Genomic DNA, 21,814 nt, shown 5'->3' with positions numbered 1-21,814 from the left:
AGCGGACGAGCGCTTCCCGGCCTGCATCCGCGACGCGGTGTCGCAGGTGCTCAAGGGCTACGACTGGAGCCTGGTACCCATGCCCGTGCGTGGTGGCAACGGTGGAGCACTGAAGGCCAAGCCGCACGTGAAGCGGCCCATGAACGCCTTCATGGTGTGGGCGCAGGCGGCGCGCCGCAAGCTGGCGGACCAGTACCCGCACCTGCACAACGCCGAACTCAGCAAGACGCTGGGCAAGCTGTGGCGGTGAGTGCAGGGTCAGGCAAGGCGGGCAGGAGCGGGGATGTAGCGCAGTGGACAACCACTTCTTCGTGGGGGAGTGGAGGGGCTGGTGGAGTTGGTGGTCTGTTCCAGGCTCTGGCGGTGCCTCCTCCCGACGGTTCCATGGTGGGTCCAAAGGGGAAAATACCTTCTGGCCAGCCCAGACCAGTCATCAGGTGCAGGTCTGGAGGTGGGTGGAAGGCAGTGGCTGGTGTGGCAGTTCCCAATGCATCCTCCACTCCCAGGACACCCTGCCCTGGACTGTGACAGGCACCGTGAGTGGCCCAGCCCCATCAGGAGGCCTGTAATGCCCAGGGGCAGGCAGCCAGCTGGTATTGGAGGTGCCCCCTCCTGAGAAAGGGCTGAAACCCTGAGATTTCCCATGGAGAGGGAGCCAGAAAGGTCTGCTGGTTTTTGCAGTCCATGCTTCTCCCTTTCCCTAGCTACCTGTCCCAAAGCAAAGAAGGCAGGAGTGGATGAAGAAGGCAGGAGTGGATGAAGAGTGCAGGAAAGGCTTTGTGCACTCTTTGGCGTGCTCCAGCTGGGCGGGTGCAGAAGACAGGGAGGCAGCCGTGAAGGCTTGCTGCTTGGGACAGCCCACCCTGCTAAATGTCTTCTGCTTGGGCTTAAGATGGATGACTTCGGGTTTGGGGTTCTGGTTTCTGTTTCTTGCTCCTCACCTGACCACCAAGTGCTTTGTCTGTGGTTCCTGGCTTCTCCTTGGATCTGGGGCACAGTGTCAGGCACTCTGGACTGGATTGGACAGGATTCCCAGTTGGCACCCCTGAACCCTGCCCCACAGGCAGTTAGCCCTGGGGATGTGTTCTAAACACAGATGCTGGGCTTTGCCATTGCTTCTGGAAGGCTGGCCATGGAGGGACAGCAAACCCAGCTGAGTCCACGCCACCTGGATTTTTGTTCATAGTGTTTTTCTCAGCTAGGTCCTACCCATATCCTTAGAAAGCCCCAAAGGGAGGGATAAAACAGGCTTGGAAAGGGGGATATCAGAGGAGGAGGGTGGAGAGTTTGGGTCTTATTCCTCTGACCACAGTAAGCACACAGACCTGACCCAACGGGCCCCCCAGGCTCCTAGTGGGGAGTGCTGCCTGCTTGGAGCCTGGGAGGTGTGAATGCATGGCAGGGTTCCCTGGTGGAGGGAGGCCTGGTCCAGTGCCCCAGCCTGTTTCCTGGCCATGTCTCACCCAGCCCACTTCCCGGTGGTGTGCGTGCGGGCTGGCTGCACCGTGGCGGCACCAGGCCCCGTGGCCAGCCCTGCTGTGTGCTCTGCAGCTTGCTGACCGAGAGCGAGAAGCGTCCCTTTGTGGAGGAGGCCGAGCGGCTCCGGGTCCAGCACAAGAAGGACCACCCAGACTACAAGTACCAGCCACGGCGGAGGAAGAGCATGAAGACGGGCCAGAGCGACTCTGACTCGGGGGCCGAGCTGGGCCACCACCCTGGTGGCACCATGTACAAGGCTGATGCGGGCCTCCATGGTGACACACACCACCACGGTGACCACACAGGTGGGCTCCAGGTCCCTGAGCATCTGACCTCCTGGGAGAAAGCAACAGTGGGCCTGAGCCCCGGGGAGGGGCTTACCGCAGGGTAGGCAGGCGCCTATCAGAGAGCCAACCTTCCTGGGTACCCTGGGAAAGCCCCCAAAGCCCCTGGTTGCAGCTGTTTCTGACACACTGGGGGGCCTAAGCCACAGGATTGCTGAGGGTCCAGCAGCTTTGCATGGCCAGTGCTCCCTGCAGACATCTCAGCTGGACCTACCCACACTCTCCGTGCTACAGTGTGAGCCGCTGGTTGCATGGGGTCAGCAGCACAGCTTTAAAATCAGGCTGAGGTAGTGGGGTCCCTGCAGCCAGGCAGCCTTGAGCCCTTGAGCGTCAGTTGGCCCTTGAGCGTCAGCTGGCCAGAGCCCTTGAGCGTCAGTTTGCTCAGCATGGATGGGAAGAACGGGTCTTGTATGTATCCACCTTGGTTGTGGGCACAGGGCCCAGCATTCTGCTAGTGGCCCATTATTGCTAGCTCTGGTGGGGCCAGGCCAGCCATCTTCCTCCCCATCTTGGTCTTTGGGGGGGGGCCTTGGGTCTTCCTGTAGAACAGTGCTTAACGGAATTTTCTTTCCTGGGCCTGCCGAGGAGTGAGGTCTAGAACTGACTGCAGGAATTTCTGGGAAGTGTAAAGAAACAAAAACTCGTTGATTCCTACCTGCCGCCGCTCCCCTGGTGCTGGTGCGGGCCTCTGGCCCCGCCCCGCCCCACAGAAGGGGCATTCATCTACACTGTGCTCTCCTCCTCAGGCCAGACCCACGGGCCGCCCACCCCGCCCACCACTCCCAAGACAGACCTACACCACCCTGCTGGCGGGGGCAAGCAGGAGCTGAAGCCAGAAGGGCGCCGCCTGGTGGACAGCGGCCGCCAGAACATCGACTTCAGCAACGTGGACATCTCAGAGCTTAGCAGCGAGGTCATCAGCAATATGGACACCTTTGACGTCCATGAGTTCGACCAGTACCTGCCCCTCAATGGCCACTCGACCCTGCCTGCAGAGCCCAGCCAGGCTGCTGCTGCTGGCTCCTATGGGGGTACTTCCTACTCCCACTCTGGGGCTAGTGTCGGGGTGTCCCCTGTGTGGGCTCACAAGGGAGCCCCATCAGCCTCAGCGTCACCCACTGAGGCTGGACCCTCACGGCCGCACATCAAGACGGAGCAGCTGAGTCCAGGCCACTATGGTGACCAGCCACATGGCTCCCCAGGTCGCTCCGACTACAGCTCCTACAGCGCCCAGGCCAGCGTCACCAGTGCTGCCCCCGCCACAGCTGCCAGCTCCTTCGCAAGCGCGCAGTGTGACTACACCGACCTGCAGGCCTCCAACTACTACAGCCCCTATGCCGGCTACGCACCCAGCCTCTACCAGTACCCCTACTTCCACTCCTCCCGCCGGCCCTATGCCTCGCCGCTGCTCAACGGGCTCTCTGTGCCACCGGCCCACAGCCCCAGTGGCAACTGGGACCAGCCTGTGTACACCACCTTGACCAGGCCCTGAGGATGCTCATCACGGGGACTTGGCCGGGCCTCCGATGACCAAGTCCCTTGTTCCCCTGAAAGGCCTGTGCCAGCCAGCCAGCAGCAGGCAACGTGACCACAATCAGGTGCCTGTGGGGTCTGCGTGCAGGAAGCCAGGCACTGTCACAGGACGTCCCTTTGCCTCCACACTTCTGCCGACAGACATGGCTTTTTCCCTTCTCGCTCTGAGCACGGATAGCCATTTGTCCAATGCCCCTTCTGTGAGGACCCGTAGACAGAGCGCCTGGCTGGGCACCTTGATGGATGGAATCAGCAGCCATGGAACCAAGGATAGGAGGGAAGGGGCCTGAGGTCTCTGGACTGTCCTACCTGGAGAGCCCCTTGGGACCACGGGATGTGTTCCTGCGGTGACCACATGTCCTTGACACTCAGATATCGCCTGGGACTGACACAGATGGAGGCGTTCCTGGTAGTCACAGCTCTTCCCAGCAAGGTTTGGCTGTGACCAGCACTTCTCTTTTTGTGTTTAATTTTTTTTCAGTGATTTTTTATTTTTAAAGCTTAAACGTGTTTGTTTTCAAAGCTGTTAAGGATGTATTTATGTTCTGTATTATTTTATCTTTAATTAATGAAGTGATTTGTGCAGAGAGTAGAACTTAAGACGACAGGAAAGCCAGGAAGCTTTGCCGAGGGGGTTGGGGGGGAGGGAGGTGCAGTGCTTGGAGGCTTTGGGAGGCTGCCTGGGAGGCCCTGAGATGCAGAGGCCCGTGAGGCCAGGGCTGAGGGAAGGAGGAAAGAGCTGCCTTGTGGGTCTGATCAAAGTCGATTGCCCTGGCTGGCATCAGGTCGGCTGGGAAGGGAGGACTTGGTCCTTGCCCGTGGCTGTGCCAAATGGTAGAAGACAGAAATTCCCTGAAAGTGAAAGAACAATCTTGGCTCTGAGGCCCTGGTGCCACCTACCAAGCTGTGAAACTAAACCTCCACTAAATGTCTCTGGGCTCCTAGTTGTAGAGACTGGTACTGATTCACCACCCTGCTTCTGCTGTGTGCCGAGCATATAACCGTCTACTTCATGGAAACTTGTGCCTTTGAAACTTTGTAAAGTCGAATACACCCGAGAAGTTGCTTCTTTTTACTTTTTCTACTTTTCCTACCTTTTTCTAGAAAAAAAAATAAAATGTGGGTTTTTTTTTTTTTTTTTTTTGCATATCTCTTTCTGGGGGTGGGAACCGCAGCAAACTCATTTTTATGCCATCTATTTTTCAGTGTCAAGTTTGGAAAGACTTTTGCTGTCACTTGCCTGCTGCGTTCTGCTACTTTCTGACCAAGTTATGCTAACTTTTGTACAGATTGATTTCATAAAATTAAAAAAAATGCTTTTTATCTATGTGGGCCACATCTTGTGGGTTGCTTTCCATAAGCCTGGGGCCTGAAGGTTCCTGGGCAGGGCATGAGGAGGTGATGTGTGGCCTGGAGCCCACCAGATTCCCCCAGAGCAGGGCAGCTCTGGGGTGAGCTGATAGGCTGGCTCCCTCCTGGAGCTTCCTGCATGGGCAAAATGAGTCCAGATGGGGGGCGTTGGGACTGTTTGCTCCAGGCCCATGGGGCTGGTCTCTGGGTGCTGTGCAGTGCCCCACACTGACAGCATTTTCAGGGCTGGCTCAGAGCCAAACTGGGAACAAATAAAGGCTGCCCTGCAGGAGCTGGGCAGGATTGTCTGCCTGGAGGAGAGTTTCTGGGGAGAAAATGGTTGTGGGGAGTGACAGCAGCGGGGGCAGCAGGCCTCTTGCCAAGTCCCGGGTGCACACGGCTGCTCGGGGGCTTCTGGGCTGGCTGTGTCCAGCTGCGCATGCAGCTTCTTGAGGCTTCCAAGCCTGGGGGTGGGCACAGGCTTGTGCTTCCTCCAGGACCCCAGCATGGGAGGAAGCTGCAGCTGCAGGTCTAAGGGTGGCCCCAGTAGGAGACTCTCACCCCATCCCCAACATGCCCTACCGATGCCTCCCTCACCCCAGTGGAAACCCAGTCCAGGGCCTGCCAGGAGCAGTGTTCAGGAAGAGCTGCCCTGGTTTATGAGGGTCCCTGAGGTTGGGTATGGCAGGCCCCCAGGGTTGAAGGATCTGGGGAGGGGGCTGCCAGGTTCACGGATGGCTGCAGCCTTCACAGCCTGCTGCCTGTGTGGAACTGGCCCAGCCTGTCCTGTGTCCAGCCAAGGGCTGTCCAGGCCCATATGGCTCTCAAAGCTCCCGCATTGATGTCCCAGACCAAGGAGAGCCCCGGGCGTCCGGCTTGCGGACAAAGCTGTGAGGCCTTCACTGTGCTGGGATTTGCTTTGGGGCTTGCCAGGTTCCCAAGGGCTGTGCCGCCCTGCCAGTTTTGTTTGGACTTGGCAGGGCTCCTGCGTGTTAACTCCTGGGGGCCCGGGCCCTCTGTCTCACCAACCCAGGCTGGTGCCGCTGGGCCTCCTGAGGGTCTTCCTGGGGTCTTTGTGCTTCTGAGTTTCCCTAGGACCAGGACTCATGGCCCCAGCACCTGTGCAGCCCACACCCTTGCCTGGGGCACAGAGATACTCCCTCCCCTTCCTGCATTTTATGCCTGCCCTCTCTGTCCTGTTTCCTGGGCAGCACAGGCAGTGGCTTTGTCCATCGTTCTCAGAGGCTGAGCCCAAGGCCAGGTGTCCCAGAAGTCTCCAGATGCTGGGCCCCAGTACTGCACCAAGGTTGTGGCCAGGGAGCAGACACCTAGAGGTCGCAGTCCACCCCTGTGCAGATTCAGGTGTCCCATGTCCTGTGGCCTCTGAGTCTCTTGCTGGTGAACTTCCAGGTACGCAGTGCACCCTGTCAGCCCAGCCCAGGAGAGTTCCTCATTTTTTGTTTCCTTGCCCAGCACAGCAGCGTCACCTCTGACCCCAGATGAACAGAAGGCCCTGTGCAGGCAAAAAGGGGAAATGCCAAGGCCCAAGGCCACCATTTCTGAAGATTGGAAAAGCCCCAAGGTCCTCCTGGGCCTGTGTCAGCTTTCAGCAGCAGATTCTCCATCGGGACCGGTTCGTTGCTGGTGTGGTCCTCCCAAGAGAACTCATGGCCCTGAGCAGCTACCCATCCTCCAGGACTCTCAGGGAGGCAGATTTGGGCACTCAGCCTGCAGTGGCCTCTCTAAGGACCCCAGAGTGAGCGTCAGAGCCTCACCAAGTGACTCCAAGATGGGTGTCAGAGCCGTAGGTTCTGGCCTGCCTGCGCTCCAGGCCTCTGTCTTTCCTCTCAAACCCAGGCCCAGGCCCAGGGGCTTGGGCCTCAGCAAAGGTGGAGGACTGTTGCTGGCCCACCTTTGGCTGCACTATGTCCAGCACAAGCCCCAAAGCAAATCCCTACATCTTCCGGCCACCACATACTAGCAAGCCCTGGGCACTGCGTGTGGACCACTGGCTGGGGCACACTCTGCCAGTTCCATGGCAAGCCTTTGCTTGGCCAGGACCCAGTCTCGGGCCACCAGCACCCCTTCCCCAGATTGATATGAATCCCAAGAAAGAGACAGGTTACCTCCCACCGGGCACCTGGCAAAAAGACTGTTGGCAGGAAGAGGACTCACAGCTGGACACAGCATCTGGCCTTGGCCAGCCCTTCCTGTGCACCATGACATCCTGGCCTGTCAGTGAGGGCACCACAACTCCCGTGACCCAGCAGCCTGACGGAGTTGGCTTAGGCCTGAGGCCATTGCTAGGGGGTGCCAAGGCCTTGGGACCCCCTGTAGGCCCTCGGACGGGGACCTAGGTGCAACAGAGACCTGGAGGGCAGCACAGCCCACCCCAGCCCTTCTAATCTCTCTCGCACTTTCTGCTTCTCCCTGCTGGCTTTGGGCACATGACTTCCCTGGGGAGGAAGGATGTCTGGGTCCTGCAGGCCCAGTTAGATTAGGGTCCACCAGTGGCTGAGCATGCTGTGCACAGGCTGGACGTGGCCTGAGGGATACTGCTGGGGTCACATTGCCACTCTGCTCATTGCAGAATGAGGTGGGCTTTCCAGGAGAAAGCTAAAGTGAACTGGGCAAAGGTGCGTGTCCAAGCTGGGGCCCCATGTTAGCCACAGGCACCGCTCCTCCTCACCTACCTCCTGTTGCTGTCCAGGGCAGCTCTGCAGTCCTATGGTGAGAAGCTCCACTTGCTGGCCTGCTGGCCTTCCAGAGACTCAGTTTCCCCATGACCACAGGAGGCTTTCCTGAGGATGCCCTGAACTGGGCTGCTGCAGCTACAGCCAGTGCCCCAGCCCCTGTGACTGGCACCTGCTGCCTAGGTCAAATCTCAAGCCCACTAGTCTCCAGACCCCTCCCTAGGATACACCCCCTTCTGGATCTTCTCCCTCCCCATTAGGCTGGGCCAGAATCTAGGGGATGGCCAGGGAGCCTCTGGATTCCCAGATGCAAGACTTGGTCCCCTGAGGTCCACCCTGGGAAAACTCAAGGGGACTCAGAGGACCCTCTCCCAAGAGGTTTTCTGACTGGCTCATGTCTGGGCTCTTCAGGGGCAACTGGCCCAGGGGGACCCCTCAAAGGGTTAAGGGGTGCGGGCCGCCTTGCCCGCAGCGGGCGGAGCAGTTGGCTGGAGCGCCCAGAGCTGTGGAGGCGAAGGCGCTGCATTCTAATGAATCATTATTGCCACGGAGGCCTTTGTCTTTCTTTATCCGGTGCACAATAAAAGAATTAATTAGACAGAAAATGGCAGGGCAAGGAACTGACAAGTCATTAAGGGCTGCTGAATGACCCATGAGATGCACGCCGGGGCGGATTTCGGCTCCAGAATGATAATGGCTGGCCAGGCGCTTTGTATGCACGACCAGCAGGCCCTGGAGCCAGGCATTGTGGCTGCCATTGTAGCCGGGCCAGGGTGGACACAGGGTCCTGACTCCCCAGGCAAAGCAGAGTGAGAACCGCCACACAGAATCCGTGCACTCATTCCTGTGTGCGGACATGGTCGTCAGTGTTTACACGCAGCCGGGACTTTAGGGAGATTGCTCTGCCCTTTGGACTTCACCTCCCAGCTGGGAGACAGGCACCAGTGGGGTGCCCCCCACACCACTAGAAGCAGGGCGGGGAGGCAGGGACAGGAGAAGGATGGGGAGGAGGACAGAAAGGCAGAGAGGAGCCAGGCAGTGCCCAGCTGTGGCTGATGCTGCCCTGACCACTTAGAGGTCACCAGGAAAGAAGTGCCAGCCACAGGCCAGCTCTCCACTCAGAAAAATCAAGCTCCCTTTGGGGCTGTTTCCTTCACAATGTCCACCCAGCATCCAGAATGGAGGAGCCCAGGCCAGGGTGGGAGCAGAGAGGCCAGCTAATTAGGAGCCTGTCACTGGGTCCTGCTGCCCATAGCCTCCTGCCTGTGGAGGCTTGTCCCTTCCTGTCTCTGTGATTCAGTGCCACCCCCTGATCTGGGGCGGGGAGCCGACCCTGCAGGTCCAGCCCCTGGTTGCCTCCGCTGGAAGTCATACCTGCTTCCCCCTCTGGATGTCACACAGGGCTGGGAGGGAGTGTGTGAAACCTGGACAGGCTGCAAGAGGGTGTCTCCCTATCCCCCAGGTGATGAGAGGATCTGAGACCAAGCAGGGTAGGTCAGCCAGCTGGTCAACAACCTCTCCCAGGCTGGGTATAAGGGACAGTGACTTCGCTACAGTGGGCTTTGCCCAGGGCCCCTGGCACTTGTCCCTCCTTTAGTCACAGGGAGATCCTGGGGGAGGGACTGGCAGCCCTGGGACAATCATGAAAGTGAGGTTCTACCCCTCATGGGAGGACTTGAGCCCTGGCTGGGTGGCAAGGCCCTCGCAGGGAGGGCCTGTCCTACCCAGAGGACCTGAGACAGCAGGGACAGGTGCTGGGTGACACTGAGGAGGCGCTGGCAGGGACAGCCCTGGATCAGCTCCACTCAACAGTGATCATACCTGTTTCCAGGTAAGAAGCAACCAGACTCCACTCAGAAGTACCATCGCCTTTGCCACATGCCATCTGACATGGGCATGTGTGTGTGTCCCCTCTCAACACACACATGAGACTAAGGTGGGCCTGGCACCCCCTGCATCACCTCCTAGGAGGGGGCCTCACCTCCCTTCTCCCCCAGTTCCTGAGGCCACTCAGTTGTCCAAGGAGCTTGTGGGCTAATAGTGGAGTGGGGGATGAAGGTGGGCAGAGGCAGGGGGACCTGGCTCCAGCAGCTCAAGTCTTTACCATGGGGTTTTGGGGAGGTCACCCTGAGACATATGCCTGGTGTTTGGGGCTTGGACAGAGAGAGGAGCAGGGTGTCCAACCAAGCAACCCAAATGTACATGTGTTTCCCAGTACCCCATGCATACAGCCCTGGAGAAGTCATCAGCCTCCCCGCTTCATAGCTCATCTGTACTCACCTCCCCAAGAATGGTGCTCAGGAGCTTGGAGCATGTGAGTGGGTCCAGTGCTCAGCACAATATTTGGAGAGTAGCAACTACTCAGTGCACATCTCCTAGAATCCTCACTTACCTACAGAAACAGGACTTATGCCCATGTGTCAACAGTAAGGAGTTGGCCTGCTGCACGGGGTTGACATACACTCCATTCATCCCTCCACCCACCCATTACCCACTCATCCACTCACTATCCACTTACCAACTCACAACCTATCCATCCATCTACCAATTCATCCATCTTCCCATCTATCTGCCATTCATCATCTCACCCACCCATTCACCTGTCTGACCTCCAATTCATCCATCATTCATCCATCCACCATCCATCCATCCATCCATCCATCCTCCATTTATCCTTCATCCATTCAGTGCCCATTAGGTACCAGGTGATAGGCTTTAAAGGAGAAAGAGAGAGACCTAGCTCTGTCTTCTGAATCCAGCAGGAGAGGATCCCACAAGATAAGCGCAGGGACCTACGGGTCCAGTATAGGAATCCTGCACTGTGACCAGGGGAGTTTCCTGAGGAGGCTTCACCTCCTTAAGATGTTTCCACCAATTCTTGTCTCTGAACAGGCTCTATGAGCTCTTTCCTCACCCCTGTTCATCCAGATATATGGAACTTTCCTTCACTCCTTCACCCCACCCCAGGGAGTCACTTGGACTGCTCCAGTCTGCTCTTTCTCACTGGACCTGACTGAGTGGTCAAGATACACATGAGGCATGCCTGAGCAATCCTGAGGCAGGCAGAGCCAGTTGTCCCAAATCCAAGCACAGCTTCCTCATAAATATGAGTCCTGGTGATAAGGAGGGTCTCAACTCATGCTGATTTGCCTGGATGTTTTCAGTTTTAACACTGCAAATCCCATGTCATGGGAATCCCCTCAGTCCCAGGTGAACCAGGCTGCGCAATCACCCTAGTGATCCATACTACTCAGGCCCATCTCTGGAGAACACACACTTGTGGTGTGAATGAGGTAGCCCTTTTGCAGCATGGGAGGGGGAATGGTGCCCCTGGGTGGCCTTACGAGCTCAGCAAGGTCAAGCCATGACCGTCCATGACCTGTACCCATCACCTAGACCATCCTGAACACAGACCAGATGCTCAATGAGTATTTGACGAATTGACAGTGAATGAATAGAGGTGCAGCGAGGGCTTGCACTGAGTGAAAGAGAGAAAGTCCCTAAGATCTTTCAGATGAGGTTCAATGATGGCATGGACTGTACAGAAGCAATAGCAGGAGGTTCAGTGTCATCATTGCTCTCTTTCACATTGCAGAACTATAGAAGGGCCACTGGAAGCAATGCAAAGGGCAAATGACAGGCAGTAGAGCATGATGGGATCTCAGGAGCTCAAGTAGCTCCATTTGTCATTTGGGATGGGGTCACACAGGTGGAGTTGCTGTGAAACTGAGCCTGAGCACATAGCCAGGGAGGACTTCCCACCAACTCCTGTATTGCAGAGATATTTAATTTAGGATGGTGACTATGTTGAGGACCATAACCTTGAGTTATGAAGAAACTGCAGAAGTCTCTTTTCTAATAAGTGCACCACCAGCCAGCATGGCCACATTCAGGAGAGGGAAAGATCAAGTGCTGGCAAGGAAGAGGGCAGCAGAGTCTCATCTCCTGCAGGAGTTTGCAGGCTACAATCACCTCCAGGAAGCCAAAGCTGAAGGGCACATTGCGTTCACAATCATAGATGGCTCTCGTAAACTCCAAACAGGGAGCATTCTGCTATTGCTGCAGTCTGGCTGGGCACAAATCACAAGCCACTGAAGCAGGAACAAACTTTATTTTTGAACTCCGGCGAACGCCACACACGCGGCCTTCTCCTGGGACACCCCACACACCAACCGGAAATCCCTCCTCCGGCACTTCCCCAACCAATGGGAACTCTCCGGGAATCCCTGCGAGAACTCCAAAGTAGCAGGCCAAGGCGGACAGCAGGGGTCTAATATACACAGCTTAACATAACCATTATCATCTCAATGGCTTGCTGGCGTCACCTCTCAACCACTCATTCTGGCAAAAATGCCATGCATCATTTGGACTCAGCTATGGCTCTCAGCATGCTATGATCTCTTCACATTCTGGGACACAATTCAACAATGTCAACAAGGTGACTCCCACAGGCCAGGAGAACCTGCATGTCCCACTGATATAAAGCAACACAGTGTCGCTGTTTTCAGATAGAGCAGTGAGAAAACATTTAGGGTTCCCATCAGGTCCTTTCCATTGTCTGCTCCACTGTATAAGAGCTGGTTTCTAAGTCACCTGTGGTTCCTATCACTGGGTGAACCCCACCCCACCTCAACATAAGTCAGGCCAGCTTCACTCTAGAACCCAGGGACCCTTGTCCCAAAGCTCCCACATTCTGGAATATTCTCTAGATGCAAAGAAACTATCCTGTAGCAGACGAGCTTCAGTAATGACAACCTTGTTTGATCCCCAAAGCTAGTAGATTCTGAGGAAGAAGAGAGGCAGGGAGCAGAGGTCACCACTGCTGCCAATTCTCTGCCAGCAAGAGTGCTCTAGATTGCAGGGAATATCCCCACTGGGGAAGGCGGGTCTGTTAGAAAGCGGAACTCTGTATACAGGAGACTGACACTGTTAGAAAGCGGAACTCTGTATACAGGAGACTGACACCCCTCACCAGCTCAGCAAGAGCCCCTGAGCACCCCAAAGTCCAGGCTGAGCTGGAAGAGGAGGAAGAGAAGGGGAGCCATGACAGTGATGGTGGTGTCGTGTGACAGTGAGGGAAGGCACTTGGTCTCCACCATGTGATCTGGCTCCAGGGCTGGTGAAGTCCCTGCCTGATTTAATATACAAGGGTTCATGGCCCTAAGGTCAGTGACTTGGTCATGACTGCCCTTTACTGGGACCTCAGCCCTGAGCAAGGCCTGCTGCGTTTATCTGGGCTTCAGCACACTATTCTCTGCAGGGACCTGCCTCCTGGGAGGAGGAGGGGCTGCCAACTCAGATGGACAGAGGAAGCTTTGGAGTAGGCTCCCCCTGGGCTCTCTTCCCCTGGGTCAAACCTGGGCGGTGCCTCCTATGCCCCTTGGCCCCAAGCAGGTCTTCATGAAGAGGACAATTCCAAGGCCCAGAGTGGCATTTACTCCCCTGTGGGCCAGTGGACAGGTTTGGGTGCTTGGGTGGGGTGCTGCCAGGCATGCGGTGTCAGAAGCACCCTTGCAAGCAGCTGGGTACACATGGGGGGCCCTGGATGCTGCCTCACCAGCCTCCTCCACAGTGTCCAGGCACAGGAGCCTGCCAGGCCTGGAGGGAGCTCAGAGAGGCCAGGCAGCCTGAGGAGGAAGCGGCTGGCTGGGGCACTTCCTGTCTTCAAACACCATTCCCTGTTCTCCTTGCCCAGCCAATGGATGTCACAGGCCTGTCCCCAGTCCACTGCCGAGTGGGGAGTTTTCTTTGCTTTAGGAATGCACGCAGTATCGCTGGGAGGAAGGCAGAAGCTGGAGCAGCGGAGGTGGTTGTCCTGCGCCCATCTGGCAGAGAAGTCATGTGCCTGCAGCGTGGGGACCAAGCCAACCCCATCTCCTTAGAGAAGGAGACAAATTACATTTTGATTTTCGGTGGTGTCTCACAGCCCTCATCCCGCCCCCACCTCCTGTGCTGCACACCCTTGGAGGTGAGATTCTGGAAGGGCTGACTCCCCTCGGCAAGGGCGCCCTGTCACCTGCTCCTCCCATTCGCGAGCTAATTCCGCAGGGTCCGTGGGCGGTGGCGGATCTGGAGCTGCGTGTGGGCGCGGCCCTCCCTGCTGGCAGCGGTGCCTGCTGCTTGCAAAGCCGCCTGAGCAGGCTCATTTGCATGAAGCCCCCAGAGCCCCTCTGAATCCTCCTTTATTCTAAATCTGGGAAGCTCCAGTCTGCAGAATGCACCCCCCCACCCCAGCCTTGGGAGAAAGAGCCTGGTTAGAGGGAGGGAGGGGCCCAGCTGCAGGTGGCGCTTGTGGTCCCACTGCTGGACCAAGGCTGGCCATGCCAGGGAATGTCTTGTACTGTTTACTCAGTCTGATAAGTGAGCACCAAGTGCCCCTGCCTGGGGCCACCAGGACACAGCAAGTGAAGAGCCTGTAGACAGAGCAGGGCAGGGGGCCCAGTGCCCCTGGTCAAGCCTGAGGAGGGGTGGAGGATAGGTACTGCCTGGGGCTCGGGTAGGGCCCAGCCAAGTTCTGAGCTCCTGGGCAGGACTCAAATCCAAGCTCTGGTGGGTCCCTTTCCACCAAACTCCTCATCAGCAAGGAGGTCGGTGGGCAGGGTGCACAAGGAGGAGTAGGAGGAAGGTCGGAACAGAGGTGCCTCCGACGGCCTGGGAGCTCTGGAGCATACTCGGAGGGGTGCCCAGTACCATCTGGGTAGCAAGTGGAAGCAGCAGACCAGGCTCCTGGATGTCCCACCCGTCCTCCACCCCTCCTGAGGGTTTGACCAGGGGCACTGGGCCCCCTGCCTGCTCTGTCCACAGGCTCCTCACTTGCTATGTCCTGGCAGGTGCTGATGAACAGTGGGGCTGTGCTGGACCTGGGATCAGCCCACACCCTCAGCCAGGTGTAGGAAGGGCTCGGTAGCCGAGCCTGTCCCCATCTTACTGTGGCAGATGGCTCAGGGCTATGCCTCCCTGATCCTAAGAATGTTCCCAAGTCCGGGTAAATTCCTTCCCCGCTGAGTTCCCAAGGCCCATCATCTGAACCCCAACAGCTAATTCTGGTTCTGCCCAAGGCCAGGATGGGTGGAAAGCACCCTTGACTCTGGGACCAGGCCACCAGCCCCAGGGTCCCACCTCAGGACTGGAACTCTTAGGCCCTGGAGTGAGGCCACAAGGCAGGTCTGCTTAGGTCCTAAGGAAACATGCTGGGCCTGGGTGAGAACCAAGATGTGCCGTGGGCCATGTGGGTCTGATGTGGGATGAGGGCCAGCGCTGGAAGATCAGAGCCACACTTTTTTTCCTGGAGCTTCCAGGGGGTTTTAACCCAGAGTCAGGGAGCGCATGTGGCCAGACAACACTCCCACCTGGGAGGACTCGACTCTCCCTGGATGCCAGAAGGAGAACCGTCTGGACCAAGCCAGGGATGGCAGGAGGGGACACAGAGACCCTCAGTAGGGGTGCAGCCAGGGGTTTCCTCCTGTGTGGACGGTGCTCCAGGGATCAGGTAAGTTCACACAGATGTGTCCCCTTTACACCTGTCCCCATTTCACCTGCTGCAAAGGCCCACCAACCCGATGCCAACCTGAGCTATTAGGACCAGTGAATCCTAGCTGCCACTGGCACAAAGTCCTGGCTCTAGTGCCTCTGGGAGAGACAGGGGCATGGGGTGGTGGGTGTGGGGGGTGAGGTGAGGCCTCTAGGCTGGGAACCATTCATGCATGGTCCTGGGAGAATCAGCCAGTGATGGTTGGAGGGATTCCCAAGGATATGGGGCTCTCAAGGTCAAGACCAATGGGGTCTTGGGCAATCCAGGGTAACTGGCCACCCAACTAGGGCCAGGTTTTAGATGCCAGCCTAGCCTTTCAGCTCTGGAGATGCTGCCCCTCAAGCTTCTCCAGGGGCCTGTGGTGGGCTCCCACAGGCCAGGCGGCAGGAACGACTAGAATGCCGAGGCCCCCTCTTCCTGTCTGGCTCCCAGACTTGGGGCCTGGGGGGCCTGCAGAGGGGCTCGGCACTGCTGAGCCTGCCTGCGGCTCCCGTCTGCCAAGTGCCTTGCCTGCTGGCTTGGAGCAACAGATGTGCTCTCCCAATCCCAGAGGCCAGAAACCCAAGGCCAAGGTGTGGGCAGAGGCCCCCTTGGGGGTACTTCCTTTCTTTCTGGCTCCTGGGGGCTCCTAGCATCCCTGACTTCTGGACACACCACCCCAGTCTTCACTGGGTCTCTCCTGTGTCCTTCTCTCTCATCCCCTTCTCCTCTTCTGTTTTGAGGACACTGTCACTGGGCTCATGGACACCCAGGAGGCCATGTCCCTTAATCTGGTGACACCTCCCAAGCAAGGTTGCAGGGACAGAGCCAAGCAAGATCGCAGAACTGGACACACCAACTGGACACACCCTAGGCATCACTGGGATGGAAGGACAAACACGGAATATCACTCGGACTGCAAAGGAGAGAGGCTGCAACTCAGGCCACTTGGCAGCCCAGCACCAGGAACGGTGAGCCCGGAGGCCAGCAGCACGTGACACCAGAGTGCAGATGCCCTGGAGCCCTTCTCTTTGGGAAGTTGACTTTACGTGATATGAATCTCACCCTCATAAATGCCAAGGTCCACATGCTGAGGTGGCTGCCAGGTGGCTCACCAGGATGGTTGGTTGGCATTGCTGTCACAGGGAAGCCTGACTTCCCCAAAGCTATGCACAAAGTGGCACCAGAAGTCAGGGGAGACAGCTGTGTGGCTGCTTGCTTCCAAGGCACAGGAGGGCGTAACACACCTGCCCTTGACTGGCTGAGCAAGGGACTGGCCGGCCTTCCCAGGCCAGGAGCAGCTTCCAGTTTAGAGAAATACAGGTTTGCTGTCAGCGCAGGCCTGGTGGGTTGGGATCCCAGGGCCTGGGCCAGGATGGAGGATGGGCAGGAGTTCCAGGACAGCCGTCAGCCCTGGTCTTCCTGGAGCCACTGGCGCAGCACAAAGGGGCTGTTAGGGGAAGCCATCGCCCCCACAAGAGGGCCCAGGTTTCCTGGGAGTGGACAGCTGCCTGGGGAGCACTCTGGAGACCCTGGTACAGCAGCCCTGAATGGGGGCCAAAGACCAAGGCTGGGTGTGGAGCTGAGCTGGACCCAGGCTGGTGCCCTCCTTGGCCAGGCAGGCACACTGCAGGCACGCACACTCCTGCCCACATGCCCACGGCCCAGGGCCTAGGCTGGCCACCCCACAGTCACACACCAGCAGATTTCCAGCTCAGGGAAAGAGCTACCCACCCAGGTCCAGGAGGGGCTCTCACACTGCCCTGCCAAGCCAGGAGCCCAGATACGGCCTGTGGGGCTCCAGGTCACCTTCCTGGGGAAAGCCCAGAGCTCTCCAGGCCCTGTCTTTCAGACAGAGTGCCTGGACACCACACAAGGCAAACATGCACTGGAGAGTCCACCATATAAGGTCCCTTTTCAACATGTGACCGATGGCTGTCAGGCTTCAGTAACGGGCAGCCTGCCTGCTGGCAGCAGCTCTGTCTCTTCCCTAAAGCAGGTGATCCTAGGGGAGCAGGGGCCTTGGCCCCAGCAGGCTACCAGCCATAGGCAGGCCCAGCGGGCAGTGGCCAGGAAGCCCAGCACCCCACAGACACCACACGATGCCTGGGCAGCAGGAGGTCTCTTGAGTGGGAAGGCAAGAGGGATTTGAGGTGCCTGATGCTCAGGCCTGTTCTGCTGCTGTGGCTGGGGGCATGGTGGGCTTGTCTGCCTAGTTGTGGGTTCCTGATCTATGAGGTCACTGGTCCTAATAGCAGCCAACATGCTCAGCAGCCTCACTCTGCCCTGGACACACCCAAAACCCAGCCACCTATTGGGACTGGAATGTGCATACCAACCCAGGGTCAGGTGCTGCACCAGAACCTTGAGGTAGGGTTGCATTAAAATCCAGTTTCACATGGCTGGGGCTGGGGCCCAGAGGTAAAGTGCTCATCTAGTATGCATGAGGTACTGGGTTCAATCCTCAGCAGATATTGTATCCATCTACAACTAAAAAATAAACATTTTTTTTAAATGCAGTTTTAGGAGTCCTCTGCCACACTGCTGTCTCACTATGGGCAGGAGGCCTGGAAATCCCTAAGCAGTGGACAGGTCTGCTCTGCACCACCCTCTGGGCATGAGCAGGTCCCTGCCCAGGGTCAGAGGGATACTGGAGTCTGCAAGTGGCAAGGTTCTGAGCTCCTGAGGATGACTGCCACCATCACCACCATTGGGTGGTCATCACTCCTGAAGGTGAGGGCCACTGTCACCACCACCGGGGTGGTCATCAGAGATAGATGCTGTTGTGGGCTGAGTGTCCCCCAGGGCTCCTTGGAGAAGTCCTGCCCCCCAGGATCTCAAACCTGACTGGATGTGGAAATGTGGCTTTGAGAGCAGCAACCGGGGTAAAGGGAGACCCTGGGGGCAACCCCTAATCCAACAGGGCCGTCTCTCATAGAAAGACTCCACCAGGATACAGGCAGGTAGGGGGTCAGCCAGGGCAAGACAATGGAGAGGCTGACACTGGAGGAGACACCTGTGACACATAGTGGGGACCTCCAGTCTCAAGAATGGAGACACATAGCAGGTCCCCTGAGCCTGCTACAGTCCCCATGGCTCTGCAGAAGCCACTAGAACATGTGTAGGTGGGCAGCTCCAGAGGTATCTCAGCCTCTTGGGTTTATTCACTGTCTCTGCCAGGGGACAAGGTACATCTGAGTTCCATGCTGCCCTTGTACAGAGCACAACACAGATGTATGCAGGAGGTTGTTTTCACAGCCAGTCCCTCCCCAAGTCAAACCCTGGATTGAAACCTCCAGGGGACCTGTTTGGGGAGGCCACCACCCTTGGCTCCGCCTACCTGCAGCATGGCAAATAGCAGTAAACTCTGCTGGTAGGTCTCAATCCCAAGGTCCCCGCTCCCAGAAGCCACTAGTGAATGTCTCTCAGTTTGAAAAAATTTTTTTTTCCTAAGGTAAACGTGAGAACCCTGCCTGGATCCAGGGCAGTTTCAGGCCCTCACAGTGTGGCAGGCACATGAGTGTTGTGCCATGGGACTCTGCAGGCCCCTCAGGCCAACTCTGGCGCTGGTCAATACTGATTCAGAGTCAAGGTGGCGCCAGCCAGGCCTCCTGGCCAAGGGAGTCAGGGCACCTAGACGGGCTGCCAAGGTTGGCCCCTGGAGCCTGTTCCTCAGGCTGTGGCAGAGATGGGGCTGTGGGCAGCAGTGGGGGCTGTGGGCAAAGATGGGGGCGGTGGCAGGAGCTCAGACCAGTCCCAGGCCCACCCACACATACAGCAGGGTGATTCCTTAACTTTGTGGAAACCAAGCAGGGAGAATTTCCCTAACTTGTTCCAATTAAGTCTCAGTTTGTTCACCTTTTTTTTTCCCCCCAGCAGGGGCCCAGGAACAGTTGGAGGTGCATCTGGTGGACCAAGGGCCCAGCAGCAAGGGCCATCTGGTTGGCCTCCTCACCCGACCTCCCCAGTTCTGAGTGCACAAGTGTCATAGATCTTCTCATCAAGAGCTGTTTCTCTTCCCCATTGCAAAGCCCAGGAGCTGAGGCTAGAGACAGGAAGGGCCCTGCCAGGACACATAGTGGGAAGCAGAGCTGGATGCCACTGTCATCAGCATGCCACCCAGCTTTTGCCTACATGGGGGCGTGTCTAGAGCCTGGTGGCCTTCTGGGCCCTGGAGTCCTGCTGTCTGGCACTGCTGGTGGGAGTCTCTGGGTGTCTCCTTGCCCTATGTAGGTTTCATGGGTGCCACATGTCCTGACAGGCACCAGATGCGCCAGGAGAGAGCCAGATACTCAGTGTCCACTGCACCTGAGGACACAACTGTGTCTATCACCACAAGGGGCTTTGGGGGATCTGCCTGCTTCAAAGGAACCCTTACTGCCCCAGGAGGACTGTCCACACTTTGCTCACTCCCAAGAGCCCTGCTGGCTTCAGATTTTCTCCTGCAACAGGTGGCTGGGGAGGGACCTTCTCTCAGGAATAGTCATCCAGGTTCCAAGGCAGGGTGGAGGGCTGTCTTCAGTGAGGACTGAGTCTCAGCTCAACTCCCACCTTCCTAGGCCTGGTCCACCTCCTCCTTACAAATTCTTGCAACTGGAAGGAGGAAAAGCAGGCTCCATTCCACAGTGCAGACCTTGTTCCGAGAATTGCTGCTCCAAGGGGAAGCCAGCCAGCTCTCTCTGTAGCATTCTGAGCCCCACCTACAGCATCTTTTTTATTCCTTCCAGTGACGGGAGGCTCACTCCTCTGATTGGGCTGGCATTGGAAGGTTTGGAGGGTGGCAAAATTTGTCTGATTCTTCCCTTTTACTTCCTCCCTTGCCAGCTGGGGCGAGAGTTGGGTATGGTTTGAAAATCTCCAGTTATCATGGCCTGCCCCACATGGTGCTCAGCAAGCAGCAACCAGCCTGGAGAGGGAAGTGGGCAATGAGTGGGTGCATGAATGAGTGGGTGAGTGAGTGAATGAATGAGTCAGTAAGGGAATGAGTGAATGAGTGGGTGAGTAAGTGGGTAAGGGAGTTAAATAATGAGTGGGTGAGTGAATGAATGAATGAGTGGGTGAGTGAATGAATGAATGAATGAGTGGCTGAGTGAATGAATGAAAGGGTGAGTGAGTGAATGAATGGGTTTTAAGTGGGCACTGTAAGGATTCACAATTTCTTCTGAGATTGTCTGGAGAGAATCTGCACTGCAGCTCACCTGAGGGCTCTACTTTAGAGACAGTCTCCAGGTCCCAGCACATCACAGCTGGCTGTGGCCTTGAGGTGGCAGGTTAAAGCAATTCCAGCCCTGGATTCAGAGTCCTGGAGTAGGGCCCTGCTGAGGGGAGATGCCTTCCATGCAGAAAGCCTCCAGGGGTACTGGAGGGAGGGAGGCCCACTCCACACAGCACTTCTAGATTCTCCTAGAACAAAGGCAGCAGGGCAAGACCATTACTCACCAGTAGACAGTGGATCAGTGGGAAGGGGCTTCAATTTGAAATGGGAAGTGGTTATTACACATCCCGATCCTGTGGATTTGATCTTCTGGAGAACAGTGCTGGGAGGTGAGGATGCAGCTCTGTGCTGCCTGTGGGCTGGACCACCTCACCTCCCACTGGGAACAGGCAATGACACCGACCCTGAGCAAATCCCCAGACAGAGGGGGCCTTGGCTGGGTCCAGAATCAGCTAGAGGAATCAGGCACGTGCGGTGCTTATTCTGGGCACGTGGGGAGGCATTTGGGGTAGGAGAGCAGAACTCCTTACCATGCCCAGCTCCCAGCTCCTGCAGAGAGCTTGGGCCCTGGGACCCCTGAGCTGATCCCCCGCCCCTGCCCAGGGTCTCATCCCCATGGCATAGGGGCTAGCCTGACCCAGTCTCAGAGTCTGCTTCTCCCATTTGACCACATCCTGAACAGATGGCCATCACTGCTTGATTGCTGAGCAATGTGGGGGATTGAGACCCTGACTCACAGCAGGATAGCGGAATGAGAGGAGAGGGTAGAGGGGACACCTGGGGGACAATAAGCACCACCAGAATATCAGCCCTAAGTCGAACTTCCTCCTTCAGGAGGGAACAGGCATTGATACCCATGGAGGACAGGCCTGGGGTCCAGGAGGACAGGCCCCAGTGGCCCACCCACCAAATCAACCCTCCTAGGCTTCCAGAGCACCGCCAGGCTCCTTGTACCCCTGGGAGAGAGCCTCACAGATCCTATGGGGCCTGGGGAGGCTGAGGAAAGTCTCCCAGCCAGCAGCTCTTGGTCCACTCCCCGCTGGGCACTGAGAGCAGGGAGGGGCCCCTCGCCATCCAGGCAGGAGAGTGGGGTCCTTGGGGCCACCCTCCACTCATGGCAGGCATGAGTCACCTGGCGGGGAGGCCCATGGGCGGTGGCCATGCCTCAGTCTGGCCAGACGGCCCATGTCTCCACCAGGAGTCTGAAATAGCTCTCGGTGTCCAGCACAGGGAGGGTGTGGGTGCCTGAGGATGGACGTGCCCAGATCCACAGCAGCCCTGCCAGGCTCAGGTAACTGGAACCCAGCCCAGGACAGGCTTGGGGCCTGGTGTAAACAGCTGGGGGTGTGCACTAACTGTCCCCTCCTAATGTCCAGGCCTCCCTGCCCAAGTCTAGCAGGCAGCCTCCTTCCCACAGGAGAAGTAGGGGCCATGCAGGCCCTGACACCCCAGGGTCCCTGATCCTCCCACCTGGACCTCTGGACTCTTGCAGGGATGAATAGGTCAGCAGTTCACACCAGCCTGTTGGACACACTTGGGGGCAGGGATGATACCCTGGAGGGTGGACATGAGAAAGGAAACTGGGAACTGGGGTGGGGAGCCTGGCTGGGCTGGCTGTGCTTACAGTGCCAGCTGGCCAGGCTAGCCCCGTCCATGCAGCATGTCCTTGATCAGCAGCCGATTCAGGCCC

At 57.5% G+C, this 21,814-nt stretch overlaps 1 protein-coding gene across 1 annotated transcript in view; it reads left to right on the top strand.

Annotated features, from left to right (window-relative positions):
* The window catches only part of Sox8 (SRY-box transcription factor 8), a 5,666-nt gene extending 983 nt beyond the window's left edge, over positions 1-4,683 (top strand). Inside the window, exons 2-4 of the mRNA XM_015490613.2 lie at positions 3-246; positions 1,552-1,784; positions 2,570-4,683. Of these exons, the coding sequence (XP_015346099.1) occupies positions 3-246; positions 1,552-1,784; positions 2,570-3,315 (1,223 nt within the window). The 3' untranslated portion in view covers positions 3,316-4,683. The remainder of the gene's footprint in view (positions 1-2; positions 247-1,551; positions 1,785-2,569) is intronic.
* Positions 4,684-21,814: the final 17,131 nt, after the last annotated feature.

This window comes from Marmota marmota, unplaced genomic scaffold (assembly GCF_001458135.2).
Source record: "Marmota marmota marmota unplaced genomic scaffold, marMar, whole genome shotgun sequence".
Taxonomy (NCBI): Eukaryota; Metazoa; Chordata; class Mammalia; order Rodentia; family Sciuridae; genus Marmota; species Marmota marmota.
This window is presented reverse-complemented; position numbering and strand designations above follow the sequence as displayed.